The sequence below is a fragment of the Tympanuchus pallidicinctus genome, unplaced genomic scaffold (assembly GCF_026119805.1).
Source record: "Tympanuchus pallidicinctus isolate F22 unplaced genomic scaffold, pur_lepc_1.0 scaffold3, whole genome shotgun sequence".
NCBI classification, from domain to species: domain Eukaryota; kingdom Metazoa; phylum Chordata; class Aves; order Galliformes; family Phasianidae; genus Tympanuchus; species Tympanuchus pallidicinctus.
Window position 1 is genome coordinate 77,280,835 of NW_026294747.1, and position 24,959 is coordinate 77,305,793.

The following is a 24,959-nucleotide window of genomic DNA, read 5'->3' on the forward strand; positions in this document are numbered from 1 at the left end:
GCTTCTTTGTTGTTTGAAGTCAATTTCTTCTTATTATTATTATTATTATTTCAACAATGAAAGAAACAGCTTAATGGAAATGAATAATCACATCAGTTGTTGGCTTGTCCTAAAATGCAGCAGCTTTCTGCAAGTAAACAGACTTCCTGTACTTAAGAAGAGTGATATCACAGAGCCGAGAAAATCACTTTGCCAAACAGGCCATAGACACTCCTCACTTTAGTTCACTAGTTCATAGACACTCATCACTTAGTTCACTTCCAATGGGGTTTTTCTTTTCAGAAATTGGACAAAGTAGACAAGTGACTTCTTGCAGGCAGAGAGCATGGGTCTATATCACCTAGGAAGACAGCTTATGTACGGGACAGAGGGGAAATGTGTGAGTGAAGTGCTGATTGATTCACCTTTTTTATTGATCTCTAAAAGCACTGAAGTACTTTTCACAACAAAATAAAATGCCATTTGATTTCAAGCAGTCAGAAAAAGATTCAGGGATATTCCCATAGACAAAGTGTGTAAGAGTACTGCCCTGAGTTTATAGATGACCTTATTCCAGGGCATTATTTCTGTGCCAAATGCATGTCAGTCAGCCTCCCCTGCCTCAGATGAAAGGTAACCACTGCCAATAAACTTTTCCTTTATACCAGTGGAAATGCAGTTTGTTTGGATTTGCTCAGAAAATCAACTTCTGCTTTGACTGACTGTTCCAAATCCTGGAGAAATCAACCTAAATCTTCCCATTCTCCTCAGCAAGCAAATACAGACCCAGCTTACATCTAACGACCAAACCATCTTCTAACTAATAGCAAAATGTCATTGGTCACAAAGGGAGAAGGAATAAACCTCAGTTTTAAACCTCAGTCACTGAAAAAATTGGAGCCATTGACATTTGTCAGTGCTTACTGAATGTTCATAGAGACCAAACAGTGGATGTGAGCACAGTGAGGTGGTGGGTGGTGTGTTTCAAGAGTGGTGACAGTGACATTGGGTCACCTCTGTATCTGGTGCAGATTTTGACAAGAACGGCGTCCAGGCTTTCGTTCATGGCTGGTGAAAATGCATAGCTAATGGTGGTGACTATGTTGAAAAATATTTTTTTGTAGTTGAGAATTAGCTCTATTAAACAGTGTTATTGTGCTCTTTGTATCTGTTGCCGTTTCCATAGAAATAAATAGGAAGTATTACTTTCAGAGGGACCCACAGACACTCACAGTGATGTATTATTTAAAACTAGCATCATGTCCTCTCTTAAGACAGCTAAACAATTATGTATTATTATAATACAGAACTACAGTTAATAACTGTATTAATTCAGTTAAACTTTGTCTTTAGTACACTTTTTTTTTTGAAGCTAATTAAGCCTTTTGTTTTCTTAAAGTCTTACAAAGAAACAGTAAATATTTAATTTACTAAGCAGTTGCTAAACTTATTTGTCCTTCTGCTCTTCTGTAGAACTGTGAAAGGCTGAAGTCCCTTGGCAATCTCGTAGAACCTTTTCTACAGCCCGATTTTGATTAATGAAGTTCAGCGGGGTGTAATTTGACAAGACACTGAGTCTATTTATACATACAAAAAATCATCTCTTACCTCCATTATCTTTTAGGTGCAGCGCAATCTTGGTATCATCTATAAAGGAAATCAAAGTTAGCTGTAAGAAAATGCATTTTTCTAGATCATGAGTTGTCTTAGGAATTATTTTCTTTCTGATGCTGTACATCTCCCACAATTAAAAAACATTTTGGTACTTAATTCAGTGTGAGATACCATGATGTTCTTATACTGAGCAAGGCTTTACTTCGTATGAGTCTGATACAGTGTAAAGGAGGATTCAAAATACTGTAAATAAGGCACTAGAGTCCACCCCATAGCACTTAAAAATAATTCCTTTTCGTTACATATTAATTTTTGAGCATTCTATTGTAGTAATGTCTGCATGAACCACTACAAGACAATAAAACAATTCCTTCTAAGAGTTACAGAAAAGCCTATCAATTTTAAATCCTATTTATTTACATATTCCTTTTCTCATAAGAAAACATTAGCAGGTGTGCATATGGCAAAAATTCTGCAGCCCAAATCTTGCATTTTCAGTTTCTAAACTTCTCTTGTGAACAAAACCAAATCTTCTTACCAGTAGATTCTCAACTTATAATGTCTACAGCTTAAAACAGTCTACAGTCTTGTCATGTGCCACTTACAAATTCTGAGCACATCTGGTATTTTCCTATATGCTAGCAAACAATTCCAATAGACATCTCCCACCTGCTTTATTCTATTTTATAGGTGCCATTTGAGTAATCCGGGTAAATTTTCTGTTCAGCTGAATTTCCCTCAGAAGCAGGAGAGCAGGATATCTCTTCCACAGAAAGGGAAGATTTAAGCAGCAGTGAAACAAGGATGAAAACAGACACACCATCACTTACCCAACTAATTCTGCTCATAAGCAATAGAAACAATGAGCACTACATGAAAATGACACTGTCAACTAACTGAAAAAACTAAACCAGAAATATTCAATAAGGTTGTTTATTTGGGTTACCTCCAGTTTTCACCTAAATACAATACACAAAGGAATCCAAAATTCATTAACTCTGTTCTGGATGTTTCTTCAGTAATTTTATCAGGATCTTATCCATTTCAGTATGCTTGGGAATGTGGCCTGCTAGTTAAAGGAACATGTGGTTACAAATATGTAACCACAGTTCTACAGAAGTCTGCTCTCTCAGCACTCCCTCCCTCTGTCTTCAAGATTACCTTCATAGAATCATAGAATCACAAGGTTGGAAATGACCTACAAGATCTAGTCCAACCGTCTCCTCATCACCATTGCCACCACTAGCACTAAACCACATCACGCAGCACGTCATCCAGACGCCTCTTGAACACTGCCAGGGACGGGAACTCCACCACCTCTCTGGGCAGGACATTCCAGCGTCTGACCACTCTCTGAGAGAAAAAGTTCTCCCTTATGTCTAAGACATAACTTCGCAAGAGGAAGATGCAATAAGGTAATATCAAATACTATTTTGACTAATTTGCCACTCTTTCCACTGCCCCCAAAAGAAAAGGACAACATGAACACAGAGGAAATATTTTTTTAGACTTTTAAATGACACATTTGCCCTATAGGCTAAATCAGTCTACATAATTCACCTTCTGTGGGTAGGCTGGTTGGCAGTTGGGAGCTGGTGAATCCTCTGGTGGTTGTCAAAACTCGGAACTTTGTGGTGGTCGGTTGAAGAGAGGTTGTAGAGTACAGCGGTGCTTCAGTTGTGTCTATATCCTTATCACAAACCTTATCTTTTGACTGTTGGGAAAAAAACAAACAAACACAACACTGGGAAAGAACAAGCAATAAGATAAATAATCTTGAAAATCTTGAAAATGAACTGCTATGGTGCAGGAGCACCCTGTGTGCCTCTTTTAGAGTAGTTCACCACTACCAACATCAGGCATCTTTTTCTTTTATTCCTACTTCATGAAAAGAAATTAAAATGTACAGTTTCTGGTACTTCCAATTTTAATTTACAGTGTTTTTACTTTACGTCCACTTGATAAAAATATATGCAGCATGTCTTTGGCCTTGAAACCCTTCTTTCTAATGTGATAATCAAAAGCATCGTAAGCATATGAGAGACCTCTGATAGGCTGAGAACTACTCACATACCTCTTCAGGGCAGCCACTGTCTACCCAGTCTTGCCGGTGACGGTCGAATCCACTGGAGCACCTTTAAATAATGAAATAGATATAAGTTGTCCAGATGGAAATAGGAGGAAAACAAAAACACAAAAGGACAGGAGAGGAAAAGAGAATGATGGAAAGAATAAATAAATGATGTGATTTATTTTAAAATCCATATGACTTCTGTGGTGTTACTTTTATTCAAGAGGCTGTTGCTTGCAGTATGAGTTAATCATTTCATCCATTTCAGTTAATGGCATTTCAGTGAGAGATTTATTATTATAGATTTTTTTTTTTAATTTATATTTTTAAAATAAGAATATGTCCCTTACACAGGATAATTACACTTATGGCTGCACTGAGCCATAAGATTTTTAAGTCTGATGTCAGCCATATGGATGTAAAGTGGGTTAATTATTTTTGTCCAGATTCCTTAGCCAGGAAAATGCAGTCCTACAAAGGATGTAATGAACCAGACACTTCTTTTATCAGGCAAGAATAAGACACTGAGATACACATGTTAGCATGAGATCAGTGTTCATGGCTTTAGATAACAGCTCCACTGAACAGTGTTCAAGACAATTTGAGAACACTATATAGCTGTTTCCACCTCCTCGCTAGCAGTAAAAAATTTGGACACATGCATATTTCTTATCCTATCAGGTGAAGTTGATAAACTGTTTTCAATGTTCTTTCTTATTTGCAATATGTGACAGAGAAATTTCAAGGCAACTTGTAACGTTTTAATATAATGATTCCAGTGGCAAACAACATTTTGCAAGCTTTTATACAGTAACTTAGTTTGCTAGAGAACTGAACCATAATGCCTTGCTTTGCAAGTGATTCTCCCCAGTTAGGGTTCTTAAACTTTTTTGCATATCCAGATGATGTCATTTGGCACCCACAGTCATAACTTACCTGGTTGGACAGTAAATAACCTTCTCACTTGTTTTTTAATGAGACAAAGCTGGCAAACAAGGCAACTATTACAGCTACTTGTATTTTTGTAATTTTTCATTCTCAATAACATGCCAAGATATGCCAAATGCTAATACACATCAGACAGAAACAGGAAACATGGTCTGCTTTGGAAAAATGAAGAACTGGAAGCGTTTCTATAGAAATAAAGGGGATATAAATAATTGTAACAAATCCCTTGGTATTACAAAATTCTCTGTATAATTATTCCAAGCAAAATCTACATCTTTGACAAAATATTATTAAGAAAACCATTTTTTTCTCATTAGATACATTTGCATTGATTATTGTTCCACCTTTAGTAATGGTAATACAGAAGCACATCCATCCCTAACAGATGTCATTTATCACTCACTTCATAGCAACTAACTACTCCAAAAGCCTGTTGCAGTAAAGAAACAAACTCCTCAAACAGAAAAGTATCACAGAGTAGTATAGAGATTTCCTTACTAAAGTACAGAAATACTGACATGAAGAGCTTTTTCCTTTTCCTTGCTGTGTCCAGTTCTAGGCTCCCCAGTTCAAGAAAGACAAAGAACTAATGCAGATTCCAGTGGAGGGCTACAAGGACAATAAGGGGTCTGGAGCATCTCCCTAATGAGGAAAGTCTGAGACCTGGGATTGCTCAGCCTGGAGAAGACAAGACTGAGAGGAAATTGTATCAAAGGTTACGAATGTCTGAATAGCTGCTGTGAAGAGGAGGAGGTCAGGCAGACTCTTGTCATTGCTGCCCAGTAAAAGAACAAGGGGCAACAGGCACAAACTAGAACACAGGAATTTCCATTTGGATATGAGAAAAAACTTATTTTCTCTGAGGGTGACAGAGCACTGGAACAGGCTGCCCAGAGAGGCTGTGAATTCTCCTTCTCTGTAGATATTCAAAACTCACCTGGATGCTTTCCTGTTCTATTTACTGTAGGGAACTGCTTTAAGCAGAGAGTTGGACTAAATGATCTCCCGAGGTCACTTTCAAGCCCTACAATTCTGTGATTCTGTGACTAGTGAGTAAACGAGTCCTTTGCTGGGAGCTCTCTCCCCATCTTTGGGGTCTTCTGCATCCATGAATGTTTGAGAGAAAAAGGAGAACCTTGCTAAGCGTAAAGAAATTATGTGACAGTCCATGTACAAGTAGAGCATAATGTTTGAAAGTTTTAGTTAGTAACTTCTGTCTTGAAGGAGAAATTGTATAATATTCAGATACACTGAACACTAATAAACCCATTGTATTTCATTCATACCACTCTGTCTAAAATCTAATGGGTTTATGGCTATTCTGAACATCTGAAAATGAAGTCCAATGTTTAGATACAATATTGAACTACTTCATAAATTCCTACAACAATGGCAAATACATACACATGCTCAGATCCAACAGTACTTACATCTAGTAGGGATTAATGAACCTTTATCTTAGACCTAATCTTGTATCTAAATGGTGTTAAACTAAAGTTGCAAAGATTACATGAAAAAAAACTTATCACAAATGCAATTGTATAAAGTTCTGAATTTCTTCTACCAAATGGTTGAAATACTGCGGCAAATAGCATTACAGGAATTGATTTTTTTAGAATGCCTCATTCTAACATGTAAATCAGATATTTTTCAAATGAATCTACCTCAGAGAAAAATACACCAAATCCTGCACACTGTTTATTAAACATTTTCTATTGATACAGTAATGAGTCCAAACAGGAGCTAGATGCACTTGGTTCCAAGTAAACTTTGTCAACTTTTTTTGAGGCATATGTCAGTAAGACTTCAGATGTAGTGGCTACCATCATTGCTGTGTCACTGGGGTAGAACTCTGAAAACTCATTTCAATCCACCACTTGCTCTATTGAATGCATTTTTAAGACTTTCATTTAGTAGCATGTCGATAATTCCCTGTTGCAATTAAAAACATTGCAGCAGATTTGATTAGCTATGCCATTTATGCCATCTGTCAACATGGCCATTTTATAGCAACTTCATTTTCAAGTGATGACCCAAATCTGCTTTTAGCAAAGCAATAACAAATATATTCTATGAAATGAGAATAGGAACATTCATGAAATGTAAAGAATTCCAGGATTTCAGTGGAAGTGGGGAGTACTGGTTCAGGGAGCAAATGAAGAATTAAAGTATTTGCATGTACATAACAATAATGATTCTGCATAACTAATGCAGCTGAGTCTAGGTAACAAAAAAAGATGTCAGAATCCTTCCAGTGGACTGTATATAGCTAGAACAGATAAGGAGATGTCATCAGATCTACCAGATGCTATGTATCTCTATTTGGCAAAGAATATTTAAATGACAACAGGTGCTCATTAAGTGCATGAGACAAAATTCTATGCTTTTTGTCTTCTAAGGGAGTTCAATGAGAATTAATAAAAATAACAAATCATACACTCTTTACACAGAAGACTCATCAAGGTTTAATTTGTAAAAGCTAGAAACATAACGGAAAATTATTGGGAAGGGACAAAGTCTGAATGGAAAAACCACGTTGAGCCAGTATCAGAACAGAAGCACATTAAAATGTACATGTGTCCTTTAAGTGTACTGTTCCCTTTTTATTCTCCCTGAATATCTGTAACAGTATATATACTATGGATTTCTGGGAACTGAAGAGCATTCCAGAAATTTAAAATGCTTTCTTAAATACTATGTTATTATTCAGGTGAGTTAAAATATTTAGTGACTTCTAAATAAAAAGTTAATCTAGAAAACAAAGTGTAAAATTGTACAGGTAGAACTCTCTTCTGCTTTTAACCACAAAAGAAATCTCATAATGTAATGAAGAAATGATGACACTAGCTGGGCTTTTGAGTTAATTAGGAGAAGAATTAAAATATTTTAAAGTAGAACTTCTTCACAAGCTGAGGGAGCTGAGGGTACTTCCATTCTGAATGATTATGATGATGAGATAGGAAGTAAAAATTAAATGTTAGAGGTGTTGGTTCAAGTGAAAAATAAAACAATCAGCGTTTCTGGGGGAAGAAAATGCATCAGACATTATGTTTGCTCTCAGTCTGCAGTTGTCTCTGTTTCCTGAAAAAAAGACTCCATTTTGGTTCCACTATGCCCAGAATATCACTTTCTTGTCACATAATGCTGCCTGGAAAAATTATTGTACTTCCCTTATTTCATTACTTTCCAACTTCTCTTGGAACATACAAAACTTTATCAAAAGAAGTGTGACTGAGAGTGAATGCAGTATGAATTTATGTACGTTGCTCCAAAAGTAATGCCTCCTATTTACTTCTAAGGAAAATAGAACATATACAAGTAGCATGAAAACTCTATTTGACAGACCAAGTTCTCAGCTATTGAACACTACGTTTTTTGAACGTACAAAACATATATTTTCAGTACTACTTTTAATTATTAATTCACACTGATGAGCTGATAGACACTCTTCATTTCATTGTGCAACAGCAGTGCATGGCTGTCTAGAATTTGTCTTGTTTTTCACACTGCAGATAGCACTGCTGAAATGCACCACCCGTGATCTCACTGTACTCACATCCACTCTTTGGTCTCCATAAAAGTTCAGCAAGCACCAATGAATATCAATAGGTGCCATTTTCTTTCTGCATGAAGGAATTCAGTTCCACTCCTTTGCCTCATATGCACTTCCATGTCAGATCCCACTTTGTCAGACTGCCCCTCTGCTGCCATCTGTCACATGGGAACAAAATGTAATGGAATACTGGCAAGTAGGTTCCACCTCTACTACCATTCCACCAACGTCTGCATCTGACATAATGGGCCAACAAAATAGGAGGCATTACATTCAGAGTACCCTTGTATGTGCTCTATACAAAATATTTGCACTTAACTAGCTCAATATACTCAATCATATACCTAAATTTGAGTATAAATATGTTATTTTTGTTTATCCTGTCATAAAATATGTTGCTTGAGTAAAATTTATTTTGGAACAGGATGATTTTTTTAAATAGTTTAGAGGACTTGTTCCACTCTGTTGTAACAAATTCTTCTCTTGAACAGCTAAGGCAACAAGCTTAATAAGAAGAAATATACAGCAATGCAAACAGTCTGTACTATAATAACACTTCTAAAAAAATATATATATAATTACTAAATTAGAGTGAATATCTGATGCAGAATATTCATGCCTGTACTACTTAATCCCATTATCGTTTTAGTGTTTCATATCACAAAATTTACAACATACAGGTGATGACAAGCATGATGAAAGAGATTACTGACACAAATCCCAGCAGGCAATCTGCAAACGGATGATTGTTCCACAATTTTATGGGACAGGAACTAAAATAAAACACATTACAATCTCAAGCATTGTGTAAACAAAGAATTGAAAAGTTGTTAAACTGTTCTTTTTTTTTTCAGCTGTTTCTGTTTTTGATCAGCTGTAAAGAAGCTGTTTTATACAGTGAAAGAGATTGAATGAGTGAGATAATATTCATAACTGATGTAACAAGCAGATAGTCATTAAGAAATATGGACTCTCACTGAGAATTCTTGCTGCTGCAAGAGTCTAAGAATGGATGTGGGCTAAAAGAGGTAAGTTTTATTTTCAATTCATAGAAATAAATAATCCCAGTTTAAATGGGATTTGTCAGTGTTCTGATTAAAGAAGAATAGGAGTTTTTTTCTATAATATTAATGTTACTTACAACAACAAAGCAAACACGCTGAAAAGCAGATAAGGAATAAAAAAGAAGTTTTTACTTATGGTCTGCTTTGAATAACTAGAAGGAAAAGGAGTCTGAGAGAGGGACTCAGAGTCAAATTTGTGAGATTATTGTACCAGATTTTCCAACAGAATAAGCAGAAAATAATAATCATTAAACACTTTCTCTGGGAAGGAGCAATACTGAAATTTATTTTTGATAAGCACTATACTTGATCTGAAGCACTATTGTGTATATTTTACACTCTGGATATTGACTAGCCCAATAGCCCAATTAACCTCCCTTTCTTACTTTTACATGTTATTTTCTGAACTATTTCTATCTTTGACTACTGAAAATGATCTCTTTAATTGTAGAACGCTCATATGTTGGTGTTTTATTTCTTTGCCTCGAATTACCTTACATTTCATTCTTGTTAAATAAATTTTAAAAATGGCTTATTGCATTTTGAAAACTACTTTATAATGTTTTACACAGACATCCTCCAGAGGTATTTTTACTCTTCATTTCAAAATAAAGACATGAAGGTCATCTTTGGGGAAAATATTTACTTTTCCACTTCAGAGATGAAAAAATAGAACATAGGACAGATTCAGCTGAGGTAACACAGAATTATTTAACAGAATCAAGAGTTAAGTGCAGTTTCTGAAATCCAGATCAGCAGACATCAAGCCACAGCTGCTATACTTCCTATAGTACTCCCACATATATAAGACTGGAAAGGATATTGAAAAACCCCATGTCTGAGGCTACATACATCAAGGCACCAACCTCATTCATATTGGCCAAACTTCATTCTTATTCATATACTTTTTCCTGGTATTTTGCTCCTTTATAAAACACACTGAGATAATTTTAGAAGTTGTAAAGACCTTCTGACAGGCTGAAAGCAGCCTGGTGTTGCTGGTACATCTGTTTGTATTTCTGTTATCACACATGAACTTACAGCGATTGAGTAATACTTTACATAGCTACTTCAGCACCAGTGGGCACCGGCAACTGAGCTATCAGCAAGAGAAGTGCAGAGATATTATGGCTTAGCCAGAATATGCTACTGCTCCTGTAATATCTTATTCACAAATTGAAAAAGGAAGCAGGAGCAATGACAGCAGAAAAAAAGTGACAAACTGAAGGCTTAAGACAGTTTTTAAAGTGTTTATAATGTGTGCAAACAGAACAAGAAAGAATTCTGCACAAAGAAAGAATTCTGCACAAAGAAAACACACAATTTTGGAACTGTATTCATAGTACTGCATTTGTGGAGGCTGATATTTATACAATTACGAATCACAGCGAAAATTTAGTTAATCTAGTTGCATGCTAACTTTCCATAAAATCATATTAAGAGCTCTATGTTCCACAATGGTACTTTTGAATTAAAGACTTTGGTCAGTGAGAAGCTTACACTGTCTTAAAAATAGAATTGCCATTCCACTTAAGAAGACATCTTGTGAGGCTGCTTTTTTCCTATCTGAAACAATACCATCACGGGCTCACTTAGTTTGAGAATTAATCCACTTTCTTTTCTTGCTTTGCTCCCATCAGGCTTACCATGCATAAAAAATTCTCAATTATTGAATGCTAATTTCCTAACAGATTCCTGCAGTTCATGCATTCAAATTAACTTGTCAAATCAAGAAAGAGCAGCTTGGAAAAGATTTGAAGAAATTGGGCGTGGAACAATTTTCTACTCAATAAAGTATAAATCTATTTCTTATTCATATCTCTATCAGCTGACAAATCTACACATCCATTCATTCATTTGTTGCACTTGATAAAAATGACCTATTGCTGTCTCAACTCTTCAATGGAAGAAAAGTATGCAGTAGTTTAAGCAGAGTAGACTGATAAAGAGACAGAATTTCTACTCAGATATTCAATATGATTGTTCTGTAATCAGGAAAGAAACAGCATACTAGTTAGAAAAATAGTACTGACATTACTTCTCATTTATCACAGACTAGATTTGATCTAATTCAACAAACTGCTTATTAAGACCCACGTGTTAAGACTCTGACATTTTTTAATATGAAAACACTTCAGCATAGCGAATTGCTGTTGGTGGAACACAGATTGTATAGATAGTCAGTCTGGCACATTTCTTTCCTTTGCCCAAAGCAGGAGCATAATCAGCAAATTCATGAATTACACCTATTGATTTTTTTTTCAGAATACACTATATTTTAAATGTCTAGCCCTTCTAAAGCATTTAAAATAATATTTTCCTTGTCATTTGTATATGAATCTATTACACTGATTGGATTATATATGCTCCCTCTGGTGGTTTACTTAATCCATACAAATTTCTCTTTTTTTTTTTTCTTGGTAATTCAATGGCTAAGATACTGAGGCTGATTTTGTAATAACAGCACACTACTTTCAGCTAAATGGTGTTGCAATAAAAACAGCTTGAATTTCTTGAATAAAGAAGCATGTTTTCTCCACATCTTTGAATGTTAAGTTGAAATATGGAATATCCTTAACACAAAAAACAAACAAAAAAAAAAAAACAAAAAAAACCCAAACCAAAAGAACAAAGTCAATCACACATTCATTCCCTAAACACTTAATAACAGCATTTAATGAAAATTGAGCTCTACAAATGGTAGGTAATGAATGTCAGGATAGGAGTAAAAAGATTTTCAGGCTGAGGCAAAACCTTCAATCCTTCATCCATCAAATCCACAGTAAAACTTCAGGGAATAAGAACGTATAGAATGTTTTAAGAGTCTATAGAGATGATCTAAGTAAAAAACGTATAGATTTTGATTTACTGTTTTGGTAAAATAACCGAAGGTGATTTTATTAATCTTCACTGCACAATTAAGCTAATCTATCTGTGTTGTCAGTTGATTATTTTTGATCCTGATCTTGTCCACTGCCTTTCCTTGCTCTGTAATGAAATCTATGACCTTGGCTGAAGTATTAGCTATAGAATAAAAATGAGATGGCAGACACCTAACAGTCAGTTATACGTAGAAAATGATCCTATGCTTCTTATTAATATATTTTTTCTAAGTCATAGTTTTAATGCAGTCAGATAATGTAATATTTATTTTTGTGCTAATACTGTAATTCTGGATGGATATAGCTTTTCTAACTGATAAGTGTATCAGATTACATAAGACTGTACTAGGATAATATGTGATTCAGCAGTTATTCTCCTCTTCCAAGATTTCCAGATGTAAAAGTTTTAAAAATTAACTGGTCTCATTTTTTTTTTTTTTTTTTTAAAGAATAAGCAAAAGAGTAAATTCAAGCTTTCATAGAGGTTGCAACAACCTTTTTTTTTGTCTTAAGAAACTCAAATACCTAAAACTTTTCCCTTCACCACTTTCTAGCTAATCAATATGGTATGCAAAATAATTTTGTTCATTACGTGCTTAGATGTGAGCAGTAATTATCATAAAAAAGATCAGAAATATCAAAACTTAAATTCATTTATTGCTGCTATTCACTGACACATTTCTAATTTTCCACTTTGCTCAGAACAGACTCTGCAAAGCAAAGCAATAACAATTCAGTTACCCAACTACTGATGTTCTTTCCGTTCATGGGATATGTTGGAGAAATAGGATCCCCTCATCATTTTAGTTCAGGATACTCTTGAGACTGCAGGAAGCTTTGGGAACTGCACACATGATCACAGACAGAACAACTGCCTAGAGCGCACAGAGTCCTGGCTACCACTTCCCACAGAGACCCCAGCACAGGGACTTATTCAGTTTGATCCAGGACACATTTCAAAGGAAGATTTGCACTCTATGGATCAGAAACACAAAATAACACAGAATAATCCAGGAGGAGCTGCTCAAAGCTGGAGTCAGGCAAGGGAGTTATGCATTTCAGTGCACATGGTTAAGCACCTTACCAGTTAATGGTCCCGGGCACCTTTCAGATATGACTTTAGTTCAGAGGATCCACATTCAATTACCTTTGTTCCTCAATGAATATTTTGAAAGGGTAGTGTGGTGCATAATGAGAGGAGGGACTTCGTGGCATTCAGTGACTTCGCTGCTCAGTCAGCTATAGGCATTTCTTCAGCAAAATGTATTTGAGATCTAGAGACCTTTGGGGTTTTAGATACTTAATTGCAGCGTTTGTTGAAAAGGTACTTCTAGTACTGCTCTTATTCTGCTTAACTTCTCTTGAAAACCTAAATGAGCCAGCTAGCAAAATGCCCTTGTGGACTGAGCTGTTTAGGCTCATAGGTGCCCCTGGTGTGCAACAGGAAGTTGAAGGATTTAAAATTTAAATATAGGTACCAACAGTGACAGTTGAATAAAATTATCTCCTGAACTGTTTGTGGCTCTTGCCTTTAGTCTTTCAGCTCTCTTTCTCCAGCACTGGGACAATAGCACAATAAACCAGAGATGTTTTAAGATGCATTTATGCTGTGTTAACAAAGTAAAGCATGAGACACATAAAAAACCTGTGTTTATAGCACCTGTGTTTATAGTAGATAGCAGGAATTTTCCCTTTTCTTATTTCTAAACTCAATGAAGTCTCAACATTATTTCTTTGCTGAAATCTAGGATTTTCCAGAAGTTCATTGAAAGAAACTTATCAATATCTACAGAATTTGAACTCCTCGATCATTTTAATCATCATATTTCCATCCTAGCTCAGTGATAGCTCTTCTAAACTTAATTTCTTTATTGGGCAAATACCTCTAAGGTAGCTCACCATTTAATCAGCAGGACCAAGTTGTACAAATCGAACCTGTAACATAGTATCAAAATTGTCATAATGCTTTCAATGACTTCCCTAAAAATGACATCTCTAACATGGAGGCTATACCAAATGCCTAGAGTACACATTTTCTGCAGCGCAGAAAGATTATATAAACAGCAATGACTTATCTGTTTCTGCATGCTAGTATGTGAGAGAAAATGGAGGGCAAATTTTTGAAGTTTCAGCCACAAGTGACTACTAAGTGTTTTTGGTGTATGGACACAGATCCATGTGTAGGAGAAGGCTATGTGACTTAGTGTCTGTATTTATACTTAGTTTCTTTCATGAATGCAAAAGTTCTCCCCTTTATAAACTGTTCAAATAACATTAAAAAAAAATATATATAAAATATTCTTGATGACGGATCTTCCATCTGCTGAAGTCACATGAAAACAGTGTGTCTTTACTTTAGTCATGACATAACTACATTACATACTTCATACTGGATATCAGGGCCAATAGTGATGATCCCTTAAGAAAACTAAAACTGTGATTGAAGTACACAGAGAGTATTAGAGGATTTTGCTCTGAATCACCTTTAAGAATAACCTACCTCTCTGAAGACTCAAGAGTGGGCACAGCAACTGAGCTGAAGTTACAGCAGCAAGCAAGCCACTGTGTTGAAGAAAAAAATTATTTTCATTCCAACATAGATTGCCCACATGGGGGAGGTACAGTTATTCTGCAATGGCTCTCTTGGTCTACTTTCCTTTTGCAGCTATACATTTTCTATTTTTCCAACACCTGTACTTTATTGTTTGAATGATTCAATATAAGGTTTAAATTTTACGCAAAGAAAAAATACTAAAAGCCATTCTCAATAGCACTGTTGCTGTTGGGTCATATTGAGAAAAAAAAGGGGCTGTAGAACTGATCAACAGTTATTCCCACTGGATATGTGTTTGCTTTCTATCTACATGGAAGCATGTTTGTTCTGGGAGACCAAAGACTACCAAAGTGTTACTGCAGCTACAGCTTCACGGTATATTACAGTCACACTTGTGACCCTCAATACTCCATCACACTCTTCTTTTGGCAAGCAGGCAGTTTGCCTTTACAGAAAGCAAAGCACTGGATCATTTAGTGGTACTGATATACTGGATGCCACCAGTAGCAAGCTCAGGCTTTTGCACCAAGGGCTAGATGCCTTTCCCCTCTAGGCTTTGCCTATAAGCCAAGGACGACAGTCTTTCTTTTCTCACTTCCCAGATACACAAGTCCAGTCATTCCTCACTTTGCAACCCAGAAGCACTCCTTGGGCACTGCTACTAAGCTTCTACTTTTGATTACTTCAAAGACCCTTTAGAGTACCCACTCATTGCAAGGTGTAAATATTAATATACTTTCTATTCTAGGCATTTCTGAAATGTCTTTGTTGATATTTCACATAATGCTTTGCCCTTGTTTTTCTAAGCAGATTTTATTCTCCTGCAGTAGAACAATGTTTATCACAACAGGGGATAAAAGTCAACAGTGATTTACAAGGCAGTGACACAGAAAAAACTGAACTACTGTGTTGGAGGAACTCAAAACTTTCTATCCTTTATGATTTTTAACCAGGATAGTTAGGTATTCTTGTTGAAATAGTCTATCACATGCAGAAAGAACATTTTAACACAATGTATTTATTTCTGAAGGGAGTAAAAACATAACGAGGTACTGAATTTGATGATTCTGAGGACTCTGCTGCAATCTAGATACCTAAAAAGAGTAATGGAATAAAGACTTTTTGTATATTTCTAAAATGAATAAACATGCAGAGAAACAGTGAGATAAAACAGAGCCACTGGACTAGTATGCAGATGTGAGTATCATACAGAACAGAAAATTAACAAAGCTAACAGGAATGATTCCCAATCACAATGATCCTAAACTATAACACTACTAAAAAGACACCCAATCTTCACATTTTGAGAAGTAAGTTGCCTGTTCACATGAACTTTACCTCCACCTATTATATCAGATGTGATTCTTGATAGAACTGGAGAAAATAAGAAGTTAAGAAATAAGGTATAAAATCTAGTGTAAAAGTAAGATGTTCAGAGGATCATCGTTGGGTATTTTCAAGACCCAGCTAATCAAAATCTTGAGCAGACAGCTGACCCCACTTTGAGCAAGTGGTTGGACTGGATGACCTCCAGCATGTTCTTTCAATCAAAGCTGATTTATGATTCTACAAACATTCCTGCTTTTGCTTAAATCCAGCTTACTATCATTCATTCTTACAGATGCAAATTGGACAGTATGACTGTTTTTAAATTGTCATTTATTTAATTTAAATAATTTAAGTAATTTAAATCTTAAATTAAATATGATTCCTGTGCAGTGGCATAATGTTAGTTTGCTTTTCTGGATGCATCCTTTTTTTTAAGGAATTAATTCCAGTTCCTTCTTTTGCTGCTTGTCAAATGATTTCTGAAGACTGCTCTTATGAAATTACAGACTCATTACATTTAGTAATGACATAAAATAAATATGCTAAGTCTATCTGTCGCAGATCATCAAAGACAAAACTGTGCAGCAGTGTGGAGCTGAATGCTTTTGGGAAACAGCAGAACTGCTTCACAGCAGTTCATCTTTGACTGCAGTGTGATCTTCATGGGGAAATACATGAGACTTTTTTAAATGTGGATTTTAATTGAATAAAAATAGCTGTGTTAAAACTGTATATTTTTCATCAGCAAATTACATCTTGCCAGTTATGAATGGGCAGCCACAAATTCATGTAAATACATGGAGGGCTACACAGTGCAACCACATGCTTGATATTGCTTTCTGCTAATGGTGAAAGATAAAATTCTTTCCGTTCTCAGCACAACTGATTTTCCAGCAACCTTAGAACTTGGGAAACGCAGTTCTTCAGAAGCTATGAAAAACAGATGAAAATGAAAGATCTCAAAGTTTGACAGATGTTTGTAAGAGTCTGAACCTTACTGCCTCTTCAAATCTTACCTGTTATAAATAAACTTATCCAAACAGAAACGAGAACACTGCCTACGAAACAACAGTGCTACGGCATTTAGTAAAGGAAGGAGAATCAAGCAATGATTGAAAGCAAGAAATTGGCTAAAGCAAGCAATATCTGTTCATGCTTGCTTGGAATAGTTCTCTGTTACTATCTTCAGTCTTGAAGATGACTGACATGTATTTTCACAGAATGATTTAATTTAGGTTTAATTCCACAGAAATTGAGGTTTTGCAAAACAAACAAACAACAACAACAACAACAACCCACTTATTGAGAGAGATGAGACTTAAGAAAACAAAGAAGTGACCCCAACTTCTTAATTTCATATAAAGTTCATCAGCTATTTTTCAGCTCTTCAAAATGTTATCATGGCACTCACTATTCTGGAATGTCAATAACCTTTCCTCCTTTCATTATGCATCCATTTATATACAGGATGTCTGAGCCTAATCACTAGGGCTAAAAAACACAACGTATCCATTATGCCTCTGCATTTAGTGGGAGAGAACCAGTGCTACATAAATTTATTCTATGAAGATCAGTGAAGGTCAGTGACCAAAGAACTTTTTGAAAAAGCTTCAGTTGCAGTTTCCATTTTACTGTCTGTGCTCCAACTGCTCCACAGAGTAAAATTTGTTCCTACTACTGAGTAGGCTGTCATGAATGTGGCAGTGAGAGGCTGAAGGACCCAATGTGCTCACTAACTATGAGAAATTAGGAGAGAAAAGAATCTGGTGTTTATAGAACAAGTGTGTCTTTATAGTTACAATGCCACCCAGATCTCTCTGCAGTAAAATTGTTTTTGATAAAGCAATGGGTATAGGGAGAAAACATGAATTTTATTATGATTTCTACTTCTCATGTAGTCCTTCAAAAGAACTTTAAAGCAGGATAAAGAAAATAGGAACAAGGGCTCAATTTCTAAAACAATTCCTTTGACCCTTCTTAACTATTTTTTTTTTAATGGATGAAGTGAAATAGGACAATGTTGCATGGCTAAAGAATGCAAGTAAGGTCTACCAGTATGTATGTGAATGAATGTATGTAAATCCCAAATATAACATCTCTCTGTGCTGAGTGAGCAGTTGGAAATGTTTTTGTATATCCTTTGAGCACAGCTGCATATACATGTCAAAAAAGAAAAATCCTTTTCTTTACCTTTGGAGTTTGCTGCACCAGCTGCAGTTGAAACCAATCTGGGCAGTGACACAGGGACCACAGCTGTTAAACTGGAGACAAGCTGGGAGGCAGGTAAGTAAACACAAATTATTACAGTAGTCTAACAAATAATTATCACAGAAAGTATGAGAGGATACATCTTTTGACTATATATATGTAGGGAATATACAGGTTCACAGATTTTCAAAATAACAGACCAAAATCAGCCTACTATAAGGCAGTGCACAGAGGAACATCTTATCTGTAGGATTTCATTTGTATGCATTTGTAAATGTAATCTCACTTCCACAACAGCTCTTTCAGCTTCAATGCCAGAGTTTTTATCTTTCTATAAATTATTTAATATTTCATTAAACTTTTCTTCCTTGGCGTCAGTGTTTTTTGGTGTTGCTATCATATAGACACATACAGACAATAAGATCGGCAGGAAAGTGTACAAGAAATACAATCAGATTAGAAAAAAATGAAAGATAGTTTCCAGTTTCTTTTTTTCACAGCAGTACAGCTGGCAGTTTAAACTGCAATATCACTAAACATCACTTTGAACAAAAGAGATGAACGAATTGCAAAATGTGTTTGGGGATGTTCCTTTCAGATGTGATGCGAAGTACTTAGTAGTATTTGTGCTTGTTTAGCAAGCATGAAAATTGCTCTATTTTCTTGAGGAAAAGAATTTAAAGGCAATATGAGCATTCTTTTGAAAAATTATTTGGCACAGATTTCACTCACAACCTAATGGGAGCTGTGTACCTACAAACTAACTTAAGATACATGAAGATGCAATGGATAATGCATCATTCAGCTGAGAATAAATCTGAGAGAAGATAAATGAATCTGTCCCTACTCCAAATTCATAGGTAAAACAAAATATTTAAAATTGTATGTGTGTTGCAGCTGAGGCTGTACCCCAGATCTGGCTACTTCACATTCTACAGTTTACTTACTTGGAAGAGGTATCATTTCAACAGCTGACAGATTTGTAATCTTTGACATCTGAAGCTCCACCCTGTGGTATTCGTAAATTGTTCTTCTGCGGACATCTACCAGGAAAGAAAAATAAAATATTTCCATACTCTATTATTTTGCAGCCTGTAGACTGTGAAAAATAGTGGATATATTGATTGCTCACAGTACCTTAGTTGAACATGACACCAATTTTCCTCAAGGATAAGTATTTAACTTTACACATTTTGAAGGAATATGTAAAAGCTATTGATAGGAAGTGTTGACAAAATAGGTACCTGTTCCTGGGAAAGGACTGTGAAAATGCTGAGCGAGCTCTCAAGCTTCTTATTTGTTCATCTAGGTAGAAACTCTACAGGCATTTTAGGGTGCGTTTCAGATTCTCGCTCTCCTAAGTTGTTTTTCAGCTTCGTACTTGAAAGATGTGTTTTATATGCTCATTTTGTCAGTTATTGTCAAAACTTGCAAACAAAACTGATTTCACTGCTTAATCAAATTTGCTAGCTACAGGCTAGTTCATATCTAAATGCATTAAACATTAGAAAATTACATTATAAAGACAAGACAAGTCCTCCTAAATATGCACTGTAACGTATAATCTTGACACAAGCTGACTGCACCCAAGTTTCTCAAAGCAGAAATTCAATATAGTCAGAGCACAGTTCTTGTGGGCTGTGAACACATTGAAAGCAGTAAAATCGAAGAATGAGATAAGAGTGAAAGCATCATGCAATCTCTGTTTTCAAGATTAGTAATTATTTATTTTGAGTATACCAGATTTTAAGAGTATGGCTGCAATGCAAACTGCTGGAAAATTTGAAAATTTGCAAGTTAAAAGTACACACCATATGGCCAATCTGACATAATGATTTCCTGATGTCCTGGATTCAAATTCATATCCTCTTTGAAGGATATGCTAAACTTCAAATGAAATCAATGCTAAATACAATCAGTGATTTCTGTGAAACCATGCCAGAGAGGAATAAAAGGTTACACACAAAGGATTACACCTTGCTGCTTGGTATAAAGGATGCGTTTTTGCAGCTTGAAGTGCATTCCCTGGTTGGCATAAAATCACATAGCAAAAAACAGCAGTATTCTTCAGTCTCGTGGTAGGAAGGATGTTGCAGGAATTTTTCAGAAAGAAAATATATTAGGAAGAATTTCTTCTCAGAAAGAGTTCTTAGGCACTGGAACAGGCAGCCCATGGAAGGGGTGGAATCACCATCCCTGGTGGTGTTTAAGGGTGGATGTAGTGCTTTGGGATCTCATTTAGACGGTAATGTTTGTGGTAGGTGGACAATCTTAGAAGTATTTTTCAACCTTAGTGGGTCTATGATTCAAATAAATCTACAAAATAAATATTAGTCTTAAGGGAAGAGAAAAAGTGCATCCAAGGTGTCCCATGGCTAAGGCGCCTCTTGCTGTAAGGGTACAAAGCTTACTAGTCAATGAGGGATGAAGAACATCTAAACATAACACAAACATCTAAAAATAAACCTGGGAATTCTCTTCACTGCATACAAAAAATAACCACTGAGTTATTGGTATCAGTTGGAATAAGCAGGGGGAATCTTGGGGGACAGAGAGGGTGGCAGAAACAGAGCTGCACTATGGTGGGTTAATTCTCTTGCATTGGCCAGGGTTGCTGCGTGGGAAGCAGCTTTGTCCTCCTTCACTGTGTAAGCTCTAATGCACTTGTAGTCAGCACCTGGTTTTTGGAAAACGATATTTCTTTTTAGCTCTAAACTAGCAGCATTGCCAAACACTTCCTTCTGCCATTTATTTGAGGCTGATTTTGCTGTTGCTTAACCCCTTCTGATAGAAGATTTCTCTCTTGGTCTGAAGTGTACCTTTAGTTGAGTTAGCAATGCTTTTTACCTACAAATTCAATCTGACAGGATAAGGGACAGAAACTGGAATGTGCCAAACATTTTCCCTAACAAATACCTTCTATTTAGCCACATCCTTCAAACCCAAGAGGAAGAAAGGGCTTTTAAGATAAAGCTAATCTTTTGCTGGGGTGAGGAAAATCTCTCTCCATCAGTAAGAAGTCTGTGTTCCCAGGATGATAACTCCAATAAGAGCACCTTCCAAATCAGAATGATCAGAAAATGCATTTGAAATGAACTCCTGCCAATGCCGAAGGCTCTAATATGTTTCCACAGAAATCTTTATACTTCTGTCCAAAAAAAAACACCAACAAACAAACCCAAAATAATGCTTAAATTAAAATGCAATTGCTGGCACTTTAGCTGAAATCCATTTCATTTCATCTGCCTTGGTATGGACTGCTGTGTTATAATCTTGTTTACTCCACATATTCCCCAGCACACTCCATGCAAGGCTACCAAGGCATAAGGAGTTTTGGACTTCCCAAAAATCCAGGTCACAAACACTTTCATCTCACCCAGTACACGAAACTGCCAAAACACTGATGTTGAAGTGAATTATGTTTGGTATCAAAACACATATTTTTAATCATGCATTATCCAGCATGACTATTGATCACATTCAACCCCTCTACATGGCATACTTAGGTAGGATCTTGTTTTCCTTCACCCAGAAGAGGGCTGTGCCAAATGCATACTGTCTACTGTGGGAAACCTGTGCACAAAGTGGTAGTTGGGTAGTCACTTTCTAACCGCTTGCAGGCAGACAGTTAAACACACAAGCATTCAAATTCCTGTGCATGGCTAGGCTATAAAAATGCAGGTGTAGATTCCCTTGAAAGTCTGACTGGAAACCTGCTGTGCAGCGCACCTTTTTCTATTTAGCATTCCGAACCTGCATCTTAAATAAACAGGCTAGAAACGTTAAACTCAACAGGATAAACTGAAATGTGAGTACTGTCCTCTGTCACTCTCCCTCAATCACTCCACAAAGACCCCTTCTTCAGCTTATGACACATGCCCTTCACTCAGGTGGAAGCTATTCTTTGTGTTATGCTGTCTCTTTAACTATTTTACAGACAAATATAAATGCAGAATCACAAAGAAGTAATGGGCCCAAGTACCTCAGCATGTGCCCTAACTTGGCAAGAGAAAGAGAAATCATTTATTTTAGCAACAGACAAAAAATAAGCATAACGTGGGTATTTTGCTGAACAGATGCAATACAGTATCAGCTCTAACAGGAAAAGGAAGAAAGGAGAAGGACTTTTGCATACATACATATTTTTTAAGTATCATTTCTGGTTCTGAATTTCAGAAAACATGCAGATATTCTTCTCCTATCCACACAAATTATTCTTCTGTAGGTCTGGTTATCTCAAACACCTTTTATAACTGTATAATATGAAAAGCTTACACTTTTTTTTCAGTAACAGGGTCTATTTTGTACATTTGGCTTAACTTACAAATTACCAAATTGCTTATTGCTTATTTCTGTGGAATATATTTGTGTTATCTTTGACTATGAATCCAAATACGCATTTCCAGAAGAAAAGAAGCACAGGAAAACACCGGCTACTTGAGGTAAGTGGCCTAAAGAGATAGCATGCAGGGGTCAGAAGGCCATTAAAAGAACTCTTTCAAGGGATTAAGTGGTAGATCAGTCAATTATAGATGTGCAAGATACTGGAGTGAGAAAGCATTTCTATCTGCTTTTATCACAGTCTTTTAAAACTAAATACATGTAAATATTTCATGGAACAGAACTTCCAGTTAACTAAATGTACAAAATAGAGAGCGGAGATGGAGCACCAGAGAGAAGCAGTGTCTTTGTAACATACCTGAAGGGTCAGTAGCTAGTAATATACTATTCTAAATATGTGTCCAGATGCATAATCTCTCTAGTACTTTTCCACTGTGCAATAACTTTCCTCGTACAGCATTCTTGAACTAAAACCTGCAACCCAGTGAAACATGAATATATTGGAGAAGACAGTCTGAGCTTTTCAATTATATGTTCACAAAAATAAAAAAACTTTGACAGTGAAAGGTTTCTAGGGAATCAAGATCTGCCATAAGCCTACCAAAAACTGCTATACATGGCCATATGTATTTGTACAGCTGTACTTTCATTTTTAAGTCAGGCTGATGTAGAAAAAACAAATGATGAAGTACAGAAATCAATTTGAAGTAAAGAATTTATGAAACATATCCACTTTATGCTGCTAGCAATTTCTGAAAAATGTAAAGGACACAGAAGAGTGGCGCACACCCCTAGTGCACTGTACACAATTGCATGGTACGTAGGTTGCTCCAAAAGTAATGCTTCCTATTTATTTCCTTACAAACTACAACAGATACAAAGACCATAGTAGCATTATTTGGTAGAGCAAATTCTGAGCTACAAAACAATAGTCAACATAGTCACCACCATTAGCTATGTATTTTCATCAGCCCTGAACAAGAGCCTGAATACCATGCTCGTCAAAATCTGCACCAGAGAGGTGACCCACCATTGTTTTCACTTCTGCTGAAATGCAACATCCACCACCTTTCTGTGCTTACACTCACTGTTTTGTCTCCATAAATATTCATCCAACATTGGTTTGATTGTTTGTTGGAAGAATTCAATTCTACACCTTTGCTTTATCCACACTTCTATGTCAGATGCCATTCTGTCAGAGCGCCTCTCTGCTGCCATCTGTCACACTACAACAAAATGTAACAGAATACTGATAGGAAGGTTCAACCCCTACTGCCATATTACCAACACCCATCTCTGACATCATGGGCTAACACAGTAAAATAGAAAGTATTACATTCAGAGCAGCTCTTGTACTTCAGCACTACTGAGTAGAAAAAAATCATGCAATTATATATTTTGTCAGCGTGGTACCACATGTATGGTATGATGGTATCACAATAAATATAAGGGAAACAGAATGTCAAAGTGATTTCTTTTTCCCTTAAACAGCTTCATATTGTTAAGACTGTTAAGATTAACTAATTTATATTGAAGACATTGAGAAAAAACATGTCTGCAATGAAGCCATCACAATTGCTTTTGTTATGGACATACACACTCGAATTTACACCAAAAGTCAGACTCTCTAAGTATACTCATTTTATGTTTCTTCTAAATGTTACTGAAAATCTGCCAAACCTGGAAGTTGAATCTCATGGACATATAACCTGAGAATTAAAAAAAAATCAGTGAAGCAGGCTCTGCTTTATGAACAACATACAAAAACTCTGCTACAGCAATGGTCTGTGACTATCACCCACCATTTTACTTTGTAAGCCTCCACACCATTTCAAATTTACCCCAATTCATGGTGCTGCTCTCAGTTCCCTTAAGTCATCATTGCACCCAATTGTCTAATTTTTAGGTTGGTTGATGGTCATCTAAGGCCTTGGCAAAAATATTTTTAACTTTAATCACTTCATATCAGATGAGGAAGTGCTGTTATTTCATCAAAGATTGGCAGCCCACCTGTCTCTTCCCCTCACTATTCTTGATTTTGACACATAGAGCCTAGGTACCCAACCACCTGGCAGATGAACATGCAGGCCTGGAGGATCTGGCACTCTGCTTTGTTAATTACACTAGGGGAAAGTAAGAATAAATACTGTTCACCTTACATGGTGGTAAATGACATATCCACCAGCAAGGCAGCAGCAAATTAGGCTTTGAGATTTATCTGACTGCTCTGCACCTTTATATGATGAATATCACCAACATAAACTGCTGGTCTTCTTTTACCATTCAGGAAGATAATGCTAAAGTTCTGTTTTTTTTTTTTGTTGTTTGTTTTTTTTTTTTGTTTTTGTTTTTTTGTTTTTTTGTTTTTTTGTTTTCATGGGTCTTGCTGGAAAAGAGTCAGCAGAAAATAGTTCAA

General features: G+C 36.1%; 1 protein-coding gene across 3 annotated transcripts in view; it reads right to left on the reverse strand.

The window, feature by feature from the left end:
- The window catches only part of PLXDC2 (plexin domain containing 2), a 230,458-nt gene that overhangs the window by 22,388 nt on the left and 183,111 nt on the right, over window positions 1–24,959 (reverse strand). For all 3 annotated transcript variants that reach the window (XM_052693990.1, XM_052693988.1, XM_052693991.1), the window contains 5 exons: window positions 19,150–19,245; window positions 18,185–18,266; window positions 3,668–3,728; window positions 3,154–3,307; window positions 1,588–1,626 (listed from right to left, as the gene is read on the reverse strand). In XM_052693990.1, the coding sequence (XP_052549950.1) occupies window positions 1,588–1,626; window positions 3,154–3,307; window positions 3,668–3,728; window positions 18,185–18,266; window positions 19,150–19,245 (432 nt within the window). The remainder of the gene's footprint in view (window positions 1–1,587; window positions 1,627–3,153; window positions 3,308–3,667; window positions 3,729–18,184; window positions 18,267–19,149; window positions 19,246–24,959) is intronic.